Here is a 13,993-nt window from a genome sequence, read left to right as displayed (position 1 = left end):
CTGGTCCCGCCTCCATCTTCGCGTTGCATTCTGGGAGTTGTAGGCTCAGCCAAAATAAGAGGGAAGTTGGGTAGTGAAGAGGGTTAACGTGGTAACACAAAAAAGGAGCTCTAGAGCCAGGCACGCCCCTAGGTTCAATAACCGTCACCGCAAAACAAAAGCAAAAACTTATTTGTAATGCCAGGAGTGGTGTCGCATGACTGTAATGCCAGCACTTGGGAGGCTGAGGCAGGGGGACGGGGAGAATTCGAGGCCAGCCTTTGTTACATATTGAGTTCAGGACCAGCCTGAACTCCATTTCAAGGCCTGTCCCAAAAAACAAAAACAAAACAATACCCAACCTATTTGTAAGACAATTTGGAAACTCTGAACACTGATTTTAGGCTGAGAATAGTATTACATTGGATGTGTGTGTGCTGAGTCTTATCAGGACTGGGGGCATGGCTCAGTGGCAGAGCACTTGCCCAGCGTGCACAGACACTAGGTATTTGATCCTCAGCATGGCGGTGAGGGGGAAGGTCCGTATCTCAAATCATATGTTGTAATATTTGTGGGTGAAAGGATATGATGCTTAGGATTAACTTAATCCTTGGAGATGCAGCAAATGAAGGTGCAGTACAAAGTACAGATCAAATCGGCAGTATTTATGATGACAGTTATTGAAGGGTTATGGCAGTTCACTAACTTTCCATAATTAAAAAAAAAAAAAGCCAAGGACTTAGCTCAGGAGGTGCTACCACCTGCCTCAAAAGTCAAGGTTTTAAATTCAATCCCAGGTACCAAAAAAACAAAAAAAAACCTGGAAATAGTGGCACACGTTTCCCACACACCAGCTCTCAGGAGGCTGAGACCAGAAGATTGCTGAGAGTTATGGCCAGCCTGTAGCTGCGTAATGACACTGTCTCAAAAAGTTTTTTTATTATTATTATTATTTTTTTTTGTACTGGGGATTGAACTCAGGTCCTTATGCTTGTGAGGCAGGTGGTAGAAACACTGAGCTAAATCCCTGGACCCCCAACTATCGTAACTAAATAGTATATGTGCACATTTTTTCCCCTGTATAAAATTAAACATCTCAACAAAGATCATCCTTTTTCCTATGTAGACTGTCTTTAATATTTAAATAGTGATTGTCGGGGATTTAACTCAGTGGTGCTGCCTCCTCCTCACAAGCACAAAGTCCAGAGTTTGATCCCCAGCATAAATAAATAAATACCCAGAACCACCGGTAAAAATTTATTTATTTATTTATTTGTTTGTGTGTTTTTGTTTTTTTTTTTCTTTTTTTTTTTTTTTTTTTTATGACAGTCTCATTATGGAGCCTAGGCTCACAGAGACCCTCTTGCTTCAGCATCCTAAGTGCTGAAATTACAGGAATGCACCATGCTCAGCCAAAAAAATTACTTTTAGAAACAGGGTCTTCATATGTAGCCCAGGGTGGCCTTGAACTCACAGAATCCTCCTGCCTCCACCTCCAACATGCATTGGTCACAGGTGTGGGCCACCATGATCATAGTGAATTTTAAAATGACTTCGGAAGATTTTATAATTACCTGATTTTTCGTGTCCTTGAAAATCTTAAAGTATTAATTTATTTTTTTGGTACCAGGGATCGAACTCGGGTCCTCATGCTTGCGAGGCAGGAGGCCACTGAGCTAAACCCCCGGCCTCAAAGTATTAATTTAATCTGGAATTGTTTCAGCTGGCCTATCTTTAAAATGTTTAAAGAATGAATGCGGTTCCAACTACGTGAATGCCTGAGTAACTGATGACATGCTTAATACATTAGGCCAGGTGAGGATCTCCAGCTTCATCATCCTGTGATTTTGACTTCCCTTTGTATAGAAGTTTTACAGTGACGGACGCAATGCATTTGTATCTAAATCTAAATTAGTGGACAGCTCCAGAATGAATGCTTGCTGCCCCCGACCACTAGAGGGACACTAGGACGACGAAAGGGATCTAACGCAGGGCTTTCGGAGTTGCAATGCCTTGAAGAGGGAGTGACAGGCTGGCAAAGACCATTTGTGCCTAAAACACACTCAGATCCAATTTCTATTCGGAAGAATGTATTCTCTTACCGAGCCTTCCTGAGGGACAGGCCTAGCTGGGCACGAAGCTGCATGCCTGTGATCCCAGCAGGCGGCTGAGGTAGGAGTCCAGCCCAGTCTACATGGTGAGCACTTGTCTCAAAAAACAAAGACAAAACAACCACTGAGGGCTGAGCCTGTGGGCAAAGTCAAACCAAAGCTGAGGATCCTGGGCCCGGGATTTAGCTTGGTGGTTCCCTGCCGCATAAGCACAAGGACCCGAGTTCAATCCCTGGTATCAAAGGAAAAACAAACAAACAAAAGACCTGAGGATCCTCAGTTCCTCCAATCCTCTTTCCAGCACAAAGTTGTTTTTCTCTGCAGCATTCATGCTGTCTCCTGTTGCCACCCCATCATTGCCCACGCGTACCACTCAGGTCTGCCTTTTCGGTCCACCCTGTTAGAACAGTCAGATTGGTCTCTCTTCTTTGCCCCCAGTTCTGAGGATTGAATTCAGCACCTCACATGTGAGGCAGGCACTTTGCCACTAAATACACCTCCTGGCTCTGAACTATTTTAATATTTTTCAAAATATCCCATGTTTCCCCACTGTCTACACTATAAAGTGAAAGTTTCTGTCTGGCAGCAGCATTTCTGATACCTCCCCCCATACCTAGCACAATGTGCCTACCACCGTGTCTTCCCTAAGACAGACCACTCTCATGCTCCTAGGTCATTGTGCTGCAGTGAAATTTGCAGCCCACAGTAACCTCTAATTTCCTTCTACTTTTATATTTTGTACCACTCTTTCAAAGAGCTTAAATCCTTAGCAGTAGCACATCTAATTTTTCTTAATGTATTTGTGTATGTTTCTCCCCTAGATATTATAAACTCTTGAAGCCAATCACTTCTTTCAACCTCCAAGTACCTTGGACATAGCTGTTACATAAATACTTGTAACCATGACCTGAACAGGACAGGAACAGTGGCATGGAAGGAACAATGCTTAGTGAACTTGCTTTTCAAAAGGTTCCCTAACTTGGAATAAACTTTCATTTTTCCTTTTGAGACAGAGTCTCAGTGTGTAGTTCAGGCTGGCCTTGAACTCACACTGCTCCTCCTACCTCAGCCCCCCAAGTCCTGGGATTACAGGTGTGCGCCACCACGCTTAGCTTTTTTTTATTTGTCTTGTACCAGGATTGAACTTGGGACCTTACGCTTGCGAAGCAGGCAGTGGAACCACTGAGCCCCAGCCCCACGCCTGGCTTTCTTTGCCGAGTTTCAACCTCATGGAAAAAAGCCATTTTCATGTTTTAGCATATCCTACAGCCAGAAGGAAAAGCAAGGAACCTATGGGCAGCCAACATCAAGCTTGCTTTTCCACCTTCCTTTCCTTTTAAACCTGAGTAAACTTTGAGCTTTTGACTCAAATCCCTGTTAAATCATGGTGAAGTGGCTGGAAAGGAAGGAATGAGAGCCAGAGTCAGACTGACGCGGGAGGAAGGGAAGTTGGGAAGTGACGCCTGAACGAAGCGGAGCCTGGGTGAGAGGTGCAGCAGATGGGCTGAGAAGGAAGTGAGAGGGCGGGAGGTGCAGCTCCGAGGTAGGACACTGGCTTAGCATGTTCGAGTTCCTGGGTTCAACCCCCAATACCAAAGAGACAAAAACTGAACAAGAAAGAGTACAACAAAGGAGAAAAGGGAGATCATCCAAATAACTGATGGAAGTTTAATACAGTAAAACCAGATATTTATTACTTTTAAATTGCATTTGCCATTTCTGAACAATACAAAGTGGAGGCAAATAGTAACACTTCATAAAAACGTTGAGTCCCCATTCCTTTCCCTAAGACCCTCCCTCAAATATTCCCTCCCACCAGTTACAGAACTCTGTCCTGAATAAAACACTTAAATACGTCATAAATAGTAAATTATGAAAAAAAAATAGCAAGAATTGTTTCTTTTCTTCTTGTAAAAAAGAACACGGCAGCAAAGACAGGGAGCCAGAAACTGGCTGGGGTGTCTAATATAGACAGTTACTTGGGGTACAGGCTAACCTACTACCACGGTACAGTGGGATGGAGGAGAGACTAGGACTCCGACAGCCTGCCTCAGACGCCAGGCCGCCTTCTTCTCCTGACAAGAGCGGACCGATAGGATGGACAGCCAACAACTCAGACCAGGAGGAGAGGGCTCTCAAAGTCCCTGCACAGAGAGAAACAGAGCACGGGCACAGTCATGAAGTCACCGAGGCAAGTGTCTGCTGGTTCCCCTGAGTTGAAGAGAACCTTGCCTCGCTTCACTAACACAGGCCTCTGTCCACCTCAGCTCCACTAATAGCAGGACACTGCTCGAAAAGACAGGAAGAACAAAGAAGAAATTTCCTTGGAAGGATGGTCTAAAATTCATCTGATAAACCTTCGTATTTAGAAAAATGACTAGAATACATTTCAAGCTGCAAAGTATTAGCAACCATTATGGCCTGGCAGTGAGTGTGGTCCTGTCTGGGAAGAGTTCTCACCTCCTAGCCCAGGGCAGCCCCAGTTTTAACAAAAGGGGCAAAGATGGCCCCATGTCCCATTCCTTTCATCCCGCAGCCTTAAGAATGTCCTCATCCTATGAGGTGACAGGAGCTGCTGCCGGCAGAGCAATTGCCACATTTCCGTTTCACAACCCCCGGGACTCATCTGTGGGAACCCTGTGGGCAGGTACCTGACTTTTCGAGTTCTGACTTAAAACTGGCTTGAAACTGTGCTGTGTGCTCTTTGTTCTTGTCCTTTTTAAAGAAAAAAGAAGGGAGATAGAAATGGTTAAACACCCTTATTCCCCCAAAACCCTTTACAATTCTGGGTCTTCCTCCAGCGACCAGAGGGGAGCAGGGGATCATGGTGTACCAGCAGTCTGTCCTGAGGAAACGAGAGTCCAGCTCCTGGTGAAAGGTGCACGACGGCAGGAGAGCCAAAGTCCAGCAAGCCCTGCCAGTACAAACAATGGGAGTCTGAAGAAACTTAGCCGTGGAAGCTGAGGCTGGCCCAGCAGAACTCCGTGCCAGCCGCTTCTGGAGTGGAAGGGCTGCTGCTGTCCTCAACTGTCCAGGGCACCAACACCCACTCAGAGGACGAGGAAGAACTGCTTCCTCCTCATGAAGGCGGTGGAGCTCCCTAGCTCCACATTCAATTCCTTTTTGTTTGTTTTTGATGACCAAGAAGAAAACGGAGCATTCCCGGGCAAGGGCTGACGTGGTATCACAGAAACAGTAGGGTCTTGTTTCCGGTCTTCTGAGGCTTGTCGCTCACTGCGAAGGGAAAAGGTGCAAAGTTAAGGAAGTAGGAGGCGGGAATGGAACTCAAGTTAACTTCAACTTAGGTTGCAAAGTAAAGACACTTTCTTCTATTTCATCCTCATCTTCCAAAGATGAGTTACAAAATCATCAAATTGGTAAAACCCACGATTAAGGGCCACCCAGGCCTCTAACCTTGTCCACTGCCCGCTTCCCTTTGCCCACCTCCGACAGCCTCCCTGCCTGCACACCGGGACACTCACGTGGGGGAACTCCTCCTCTGTAATTTCAAGCTTCTCCAACGCCAAACTAACCAGAGGAAAAAAGAAGCAAAGCAAAGAATGAGAAGATAAAAAAAAGGACTTTCAATAAACCCTAACAAGGGATCAAAAGATGATTGGAAAGGGGAAGGAGGGAAAGAAAAGGTGATGAAAAAAGGGAATTAAGATATATTATTAAAAAAAAACCACACACACACACACACAAAAGATGTATGATGTACCTCACAAGTGCAAGGGCCCAAGTATGATCCCTGGTACAAAAAAAAAAAATGGAAAAAAAAAAAAAAAAAAAAAAAAAAAAGGACTTTCCTGTAAGGTCAAATCTTACACTGTTTCTTCACATTTTCCCTAAGAATCAATTCAGAATTCAGAAAAAAGAAGCTACTGGATTTAAAAAGCACATTGTTTTAATAAAAGCCTTTTTTTTTTTTTAAAACAGCATCAAGGATGAAACCCAAGGCCTTATGAGCAAGCAAGCATTATACCACTGAGCGGTGCCCCTCACCACTTTTTGTTTATTTTGAAATAGAGTCTCACCAATTTGCCCACGCTGGCCTCAAATTTGCACTCCTCCTGCCTCAGACTCCTAAGTAGCTGAGATTACAGCTATGTGCCACCATGACTAACCCTTTAAGATATTTAAAATTTACCTTTGTTTGTTTTTGGTACCAGGGATCAAACTCAGGACCTTGCACTTGTAAGGCAAGCAGTGGAACCACTGAGCTAAATCCCCAGCCCTATCTTATTCTTATTATTACTATTTTTTGTTTTTTGAGACAAAAATCTCACTATGTAGTCCAGGTTGGCTTTGAACTCGCTATGTAGGTCAGGCCAGGCACAAGCTTGTAATCCTCTTGCCTTGGCCTTACAAAACATGAAACACCACACCTCACTTTAAAAATGCAGTTATGTGCCTACTGAATTAAGGGACCTAGCTAAGGAGGTTTCTAAACAAAGTATGTAAGGTGTCTCATCCTTTTTTTTGGTGGAGGTACCAGGAACTGAACTCACAGCCTCACACATGCTTAACTACATGCTCTCACGCTAAGCTATTGCCTGCCAGCCCTACCACCTACACTTCCTCGAAGTTTATAGTAAAACAAGAAGGAAAACAAGAAAAGAAACAGTAAACAAAAAGAAGCCAGGACTTGAGAAATATTTAAAAATTTTGAACACCAGAGGGCAATCAATGCTAAAATTTTTCGGGGGTGGGATTAATATTTAATATCGTGAAATTGATTAAAGGGCTGGAAGCTGGCAATGGGGTGGGGGCAGGGTAGGGGCTCCAAGCATAATTAAAGATCTGAGAGTCATGGCTACTCCCTAATTTTTTTAGAAGTATTAGGGATTAGTGGTGACACACACCTGTAACCCCAGCACTTGGGACACTGAGGCAGGAGGACTACCATGAGTTCCAGGCCAGCCTGAGCTATACAACCAGACCCTATCTCAAAAACAAACAAATAGTACTGGGACTGAAACCCAGGGTCTTTGCACTGAGCTACTTTCTCAGCTGTTTTCTCCTTCTCTTTTTGAGATAGGGTTTTACTAAATTACTAAGAGATCCAAGCTGGGCTCAAAATTGTGATCCTCCCGCCTCAGCCTCCCAGACTGCTGGGATTACAGGTGTGCACCACCATATTCAACCTTAAAATTGAAAAATCTTGAGCAAAGATCAAATCCAGGGCACTGTCAAGAAAATAGGATCCAAAGATGAAGATAAGGGTATGACTGTAAGACATTTCATTAAGACCTCAGAAAAAGAGCTGGGCATGGCGGCACATGCCTGTGATGCCAGACTCTGGGATGCTGAGGCATCTTTAAATCTGATTCCAGTCTGGACAATTTAGGGAGTACCCTGTCTCAAGACCAAAAAAGGGCAAGGGATGCAGCTCAGCATGAAAGCTGTTAGCTTGTGTCTAAATGTTCTCCTGAACACTCATGAAGTCATGGGTGGGGGCTTTTTCAGAGGTGACTGAATTTAAAGTGTGTGACTGATTTGTGGTGCAATGCCAGGTGATTACTAAATCAGCCCACTGACTGGTTTGGCACTTCCCTAATCCAGGTAGCCCAGATACAATTTAAGGGACAGAAAGAGGCCTGTCTTCTCTCTTGCCTGCTTTGCTACCTTCTGTCCACCATGAACTGTTTCTCCTCTGCAATGGCTATATGCCATACCGGTCTCCTTTGGAGCCAGCCCATTATGGACTGAAACCTTTACAAACTGTGAGCTAAAGAAATGTTTCCCCTCTTAACTTTGGGTGTCAGGTATTTTGTTTCAGCAACAAGAAAGTAACTAAGACAAAGGCCATGGATACAATCCTCAGTACTATCAAAATAAAGATGAATACATTTTAAAAATAAAAAACAAGGGACAGGGATTTAGCTCAGAGGTGCTGCCACCTGCCTCGCAAGCACAAGGTCCTGAGTTCAATCCCCTGTACCAATAAACAAACAAACAAACAAACAAACAAGAGCGGCTGAGAGTAGCTCACACATAGAGCACTTCCCTAGCACGTGTGAAGCTCTGGTTTCAATTCCAACCAGCAATGCAAAAGCAGACAAAGATCATGTACAGGTCTCACAGAACCTCTCAACTGAAGAACTAGGGTATCTATAAAGTAGAGGGCTTATCAAAAAGATATTTATGAGTATGCATCTGTCCATGGAGTGAATCTCAGTGATAATCACAGGCAGGAAGTAAAATCTATGAGGAAGTTTTATCAGCAAAAACACTGACAGTTTGGACCAAAAGGGACAGACTGAAAAATGAAGAGAACACCAGATCTCACTCCCCACACCAAATCTACTGGAAGGAAGCAGACTGAGAAAACGACTTACACGCAAACACATTCTAGCTTCCACAAAAGAGAAAAATTCAGGACAAAATCTAGAGTCCTGAATTATGTGAAGTGTGAAACTAAGAGACATGAAAAATTGTCCTCACACTTTAAAACCTAATCAAAGAAACCCTATTTCCTGGGTTTTGGAATAGTTAATCAATCAGTAACTCCTAGGCCGGGGATTTGGCTCAGTGCTTCTGGGTGCCTGCCTCCCAAGCCCAAGGACCCCAGTTTGATCCCTGATACCACAAACAAACAAACCAATAACTCCTAGCTGGGTGTGGTGGCACATGCCTGTGATCTCTCTGTGTGAACACTCTGGGAAGCTGAGGCAGGAGGATCTTAAATTTAAGTCCAGCCTGGGCAACTTCGCAAGACCCTGTCTCTCTCTGTCTCTGTCTCTCTCTGTCTCTCTCTGTCTCTCTCTCTCTCTCTCACACACACACACACACACACACTCTCAAGTGTCAGAATGATGGTTTACACCTGTAATCCCAGTGCTGAGGAGGCTAAGGAAGGATAATTTCTAGGAGTTCAAGAGCAGCCTGGACTACACAGGAAATTCAAGGCCAGCCTAAACTACAAGGAGAACTACATTTTGAGACTCTGTTCCAATAAAAAAGAAAAGAAAAGATGCCACCATCAAATAAATAGGTTGAGGATGTAGCTCAGTGTAAAGACCCTCTGTTCAATCCCAATACCACCAAAAAAACAAACCAAAACCACAACTCTTTTCGTGTTTTTCCCTTTTTCTGGTGGTGCTGGGACTCTAACCCAAACCTCCTGCAGACCAGGCAAGCATCCTCATTTTCCCTTTAGTACACTGAGTGCACACTTTAGTAAAGGTCTATCCTACCACACTGATGCCTGGTGTGAGGGGAGAAGAAAGCTCCTCTTCTTAGTTTCATGGGCCTCAGACTGAGGAACTCTACATGGAGAGTTTATTCAGAGTTGAGCCTGATTTGGGTAACAAAATGTGGAGCTCTGAGCTAATGCAATAATTGAATGACTTCTGGAGACCTTGGGAGAGAGCACATGAATCTGCAGACAGAGATGTGCATCACTGGGAGCCAGGGCAGACTATGACAGGCAGATTCTAAAATGGCTCCCAATCATCCCAGCTTCTGCTATGGAAACCTCATGTCATTCCTGCCTCGTGGTTGTGTTTTTTTTGGTTTTTTTTTGTTTTTTTTTTTTGAGACGGGGTCTCAGTATGTAGTTCAGGCTGGCCTTGGATGCACTATGTAGCCCAGGATGGCCTCAAACTTGCAGTGATCCTCCTGCCTCAGCTTCCCGAGTGCTGGGTTTATAGGTGTGCGCCATGATGCACAGCTTATTCCTTCCTCTTGAAGGTAGACTGCATCAATGAGTAAGAAGTGTCAATGCTGAGATTAGGTTATAAAGGGGCTGTGACTCCTGTTCAGGAACATTCTCTCTCACTGTGAGAGAAGCCAGCTCTCCTGTGGAGAGGTCACAGAGCAAAGGAAGGGCCCCAGCACAGAGCCACCTAGAAACTGAGGCCCTCAGTTCAGCACCCACTGGGAGCCGAATCATGCCAATAACCACATCAATGAACCGAGAAGGAAACCCCCTCGATTGGGCTGTCAGGCAAGACCCTATCCTGGCCAACTGTATGACTGCCACCTCATGGCAGACTGAGCCAGAAGTCCCAACCACGGTGGGCCTGGATTCCTGACCCACAGAAACCATAATGCAAGTTTGTTATTTGAAGGCAGTGAGTTTTGGGATAATCTTTTATATGTGAGGGGTAATACAAAAAAACTGAGTGGGCTCGGGATTTAGCTCAGTGGTTCCGCCGCCTGCCTTGCAAGCGCAAGGACCCAAGTTCGATCCCTGGTACCAAAAAAAAAACCCTGAGAGCTCTCACTTTACTCAACAAAAGATCAAGGATTAGTTGAGATATGTGAGTACCATAAACTCTTCACACACACCTTAAAAACATAAAAGGCATGGATACGCTTTTCCAAATAGCTAAAGCTAAGCTCCTAAGAAAGTGAACCTGCATAAATTTAGTACAGAGGACAAATGATCCCATGAAAAATAGAATTACGGAAGACCAGAGCTAGATATGGGAGTATACTCCTGTAATTCCAACTACTTGGGAAACCGAGGTGGGAGGTTTCTAAGTTTGAGGCCAGTCTGGGCAGGGCAACTTAGAAGAATCTGTCTCAAAATTAACAGGGCTGGGGATGTAACACAGTGGAAGAACACTTGCCTAGCATATGTGAGCCCGTGAGTTTGATCCCTAGTACTACAAAAAAAAAAAAAAAAAAAAAAAAAAAAGAGAATGAGAGTATATGATGAAAAGGGTCAAGGAACCAACCTCGTATTTAGTACTTGCAAAGTCTCTCCAACTACATGTGAGAGACCAGGGCCAGAAACAGGGGAGTCCTCACTGACTTCCTCCACAGGTGGAGTCTGAGGTAATACATCAGGACGACCAAGGTGGGCATCTGGAAAAGAAAAAAGGGAAGTAAATCAATAAATGAAACAGAAAAGACAATGAGCAAAGAAAACAATGGGAAAAACAAGTAGTGACTTGGCTTTTCCTAGATAGAAATGGAGGGGAGAAGTCCTGGCCACAGAGGATTAGGACTCAGAAGGGAGGGGAGAAAAACACAATCACACAGGGACCCCCGCCCTGGCGCTGACCTGGCTCCACTTCCGCCTTTGTTGTCACTTGTGCTCTGTGCTCCCCAGAGACCGACGGCTGGTAAGTAACGCAGGCGTTGCCGCTGGGGCCTGCTCGCCGAGAGAAAGATGAGCCAGACCGAAACTTTTTGGAAGGAGAGGGCTTCACTTCAAAAGGGAAAGAGAGCCTACTTAGCACCAACCTCAGAAACCATCACCAAGACACAGATACAAACTCTAGTCATCACCATCCACACCCGAAGTTTTTCTGGAGCAAAGCAGGGAGAAGGGCTGTCACAAAGATGGGCTCTAGGAAGTGCCATTTAGAAGGAAGGTCGCTCTTCCTTTGGAAAGAAACAGAAAGCCTCGAACAAAGGTGACATGCACATACGGCCCCCAATGCAATCTTGATGGTTTTGCCTCTACCTGACAAGATGTCCTCTGTTCCGTAATTCCCTTGTTCTTTACTAGTAGCCCCGGTAAAACACAACGAAGACTACCCTTTCCCTCTACATTGTCTAAACACTTATGTACACAGCAAGGTAATTTACATTATGATGTATCAAAACAGAAAAGGACTAGGTGTGGTGGCGCATGCCTGTAATCCCAGCACTCAGGAGGCTGAGGCAAGAAAGAGGATCACCATGAATTCCAGGCCAGCCTGGACTATACAGTGAGACCCCCGTCTCAAAACAAACAACAAAAACAAAAATCAAGAAAGATTTTTCAGACTGTGTGGCATGCCTAGGTCCCCTTTGCCTCACTATGGGACTAATAATGACTTTGATGAGGAGAAAGGAAGGAGAAACTAGAATCGGCCAGTGGCAATAGCATGGAGGATTTGAAAAAAATACTAACACTTCCAAACCAAGGAAGAGACTAAGAAAACTCAGTAAACAGAAATGAATAACACTTTAACCATTTAACTAGACAGAACTCCTTGGCACGTGATATGCATTTAAAAAAAAAGACACCAGTGATATCCTTGTCTGTTTCTGAACACGTGTGGCTCCATCTGAGCTTGTGGCACAGATTCTTTCTACAACCACAACTACACATTCTCTTTTTTTGCAATCCCACCAATTCCCCAAGAGTGGCCCTCACCTCAATGACACATGTAGGGAGAGCCAGGGGGAAAGCAGCAACTTGGAAACGACTGGGACAGACACAGTGACTGACATAAGGACGAGAAGCAGCTCTCACGGGATGCAGGCAGAGCGGAAGAGGCCTCTGGCCTTTGCAGCTCCCTGACAGAAGTGTTCTGCCCCCAATGTGCGGGGGTGAGGGAGCCATTGGGGGTTCATCTGGAAGAAGCCACTTACGGGGGATCTTCTTGAACACTGTGCTGCACATGAAGCGCTGGAATCGCTCGGCGTAGAAGCCTGGACGGTGCACTGATACAGTGTCCTGCAGAGCAGAAGAGAGGGCTACACAGTTAGAGACCGAGCACCCAGCAAGAGGATCCGTACAGTGAGGGCCATTTTCCCCAAGACAGAGACCTCAAAGCAAGGTAAAAGACAGAATGAATTTTTAAATGCATGGAAGAAATCAAGGAGGAGGGAACAGAACTAAGAGGCAGAAGTGGGAGGAAGCCTTTCCTGACTGCTACTCACCCCGTCATGTACCAGTGCTTTCCAAGAGTGCTCCAACTTCTTAACAAACCTGTCAAGAAAAACCTGTATCACACACACTTAAATGAGCGTGCTTGATAGTTTTGGGATTTTTGTTTTGCTTTAAGGGTTCAAAGCAGCAATAACCAAAGTCAGGTGTGGTGGCGCACGCCTGTAATCCCAGCACTTGGGAGGCTGAGGCAAGAGGATCGCTGTGAGTTCGAGACCAGCCTGGGCTACATAGTGAGTTCCAGGTCAGTCTCAACTACATAGTGAGACCCTGTCTCAAAAAAACCACAAAAAAAAAAAGCAGCAATAACAATTTTTAAAAACTTTGAAAAGACAGAAAAGCTAGAGAAAGCCAAGTGTGGTGGTGCACACCTGTAATCCCTGTACCAGGAGGCTGAAGGAGGAGGATCATGGAGAGTTACATAGTGAGTTCAAAGCCAGCCCTGGACTAAGTAGTGAGATCCGACTTCAACCCCACCCATCAAGGAAAAAAGAAAATTAAAAGCTAGAAAGAACACACACTGTGGTACATTCACTGGCTTTTCATACAGCAGTGCTAGTCAGCATGCAAACTAATGCTGTTTCTGGGTAAGTAAATTAATCCCCATGAGAAAAGAGCAGTTTTTGCGTCACTGGCAAGTGAGGGACAGGAATATTCATTGTACAGGATAGGCACAATTGCCCACCCCTGCAATCCCAACTGCCTGGGAGACTGAGGTAGGAACACAGCAAGCCTGAGGCAAGCCTGGGCAACTGAGTGAAAAGGAAAAGGGTTAAGGGTGTAGCTAGCTCAGTGGTAGTGCACCTGGTTAGCATGTGTGAGTTCCACTGCCAGTGCCAAAAAACATAAACATAAAACAAGACGAGGGCCAGGAATGTAGTTCATTGGCCCTGTGACTGCCTGGTAAGTGCAAGGTCCTGAGTTTGATCCCCAGCACCAGAAAACAAACCAACAAAAAAAGTCAAGCCGAAGAAACACATGCAATAGCCTGGAAAGGTAGTTAAATTGGATTATCTGCCAGGAGTGGTAGCACAGGCCTGTGATCCCAGCACTGGGGAGGCTGGAGGAGGATCACCACAGAACTGAGGCAGCCTGGATTATATAGTGAGACCCTGTCTCAAAAAATCCAAAAATAAATTAAAAATTTTTTTAAACTGGATAAGGCCAAGGATTTAGCTCAGTGGTTCAGCCGCCTGCCTCACAAGCACAAGATCCCAAGTTTGATCTTTGGTAAATAATAATGATAATGATAATAATAATAATAATAATAATAATAATAATAATAATA

The 13,993-nt window shown here is 44.8% G+C and overlaps 1 protein-coding gene across 4 annotated transcripts in view; it reads right to left on the bottom strand.

Annotated features, from left to right (window-relative positions):
* Positions 1-3,766: 3,766 nt before the first annotated feature.
* Pip5k1a (phosphatidylinositol-4-phosphate 5-kinase type 1 alpha) overlaps positions 3,767-13,993 on the bottom strand; it is a 45,042-nt gene continuing 34,815 nt past the window's right edge. For 3 of the 4 annotated variants that reach the window (XM_010616483.3, XM_019206374.2, XM_010616485.3), the window contains exons 10-15: positions 12,699-12,747; positions 12,408-12,492; positions 11,107-11,253; positions 10,778-10,907; positions 5,573-5,618; positions 3,767-5,324 (exon numbers count right to left, since the gene is read on the bottom strand). In XM_010616483.3, coding sequence (XP_010614785.1) covers positions 5,322-5,324; positions 5,573-5,618; positions 10,778-10,907; positions 11,107-11,253; positions 12,408-12,492; positions 12,699-12,747 — 460 coding nt within the window. In that variant the 3' untranslated portion in view covers positions 3,767-5,321. The remainder of the gene's footprint in view (positions 5,325-5,572; positions 5,619-10,777; positions 10,908-11,106; positions 11,254-12,407; positions 12,493-12,698; positions 12,748-13,993) is intronic. The other variant, XM_019206375.2, reaches the window with a different exon arrangement.

Source organism: Fukomys damarensis, unplaced genomic scaffold (assembly GCF_012274545.1).
Source record: "Fukomys damarensis isolate Sample0158 unplaced genomic scaffold, DMR_v1.0_HiC HiC_scaffold_33, whole genome shotgun sequence".
Classification (NCBI taxonomy): Eukaryota; Metazoa; Chordata; class Mammalia; order Rodentia; family Bathyergidae; genus Fukomys; species Fukomys damarensis.
The sequence above is the reverse complement of the archived record's forward strand: the minus strand, read 5'-3'. Positions and strand labels throughout refer to the sequence as shown.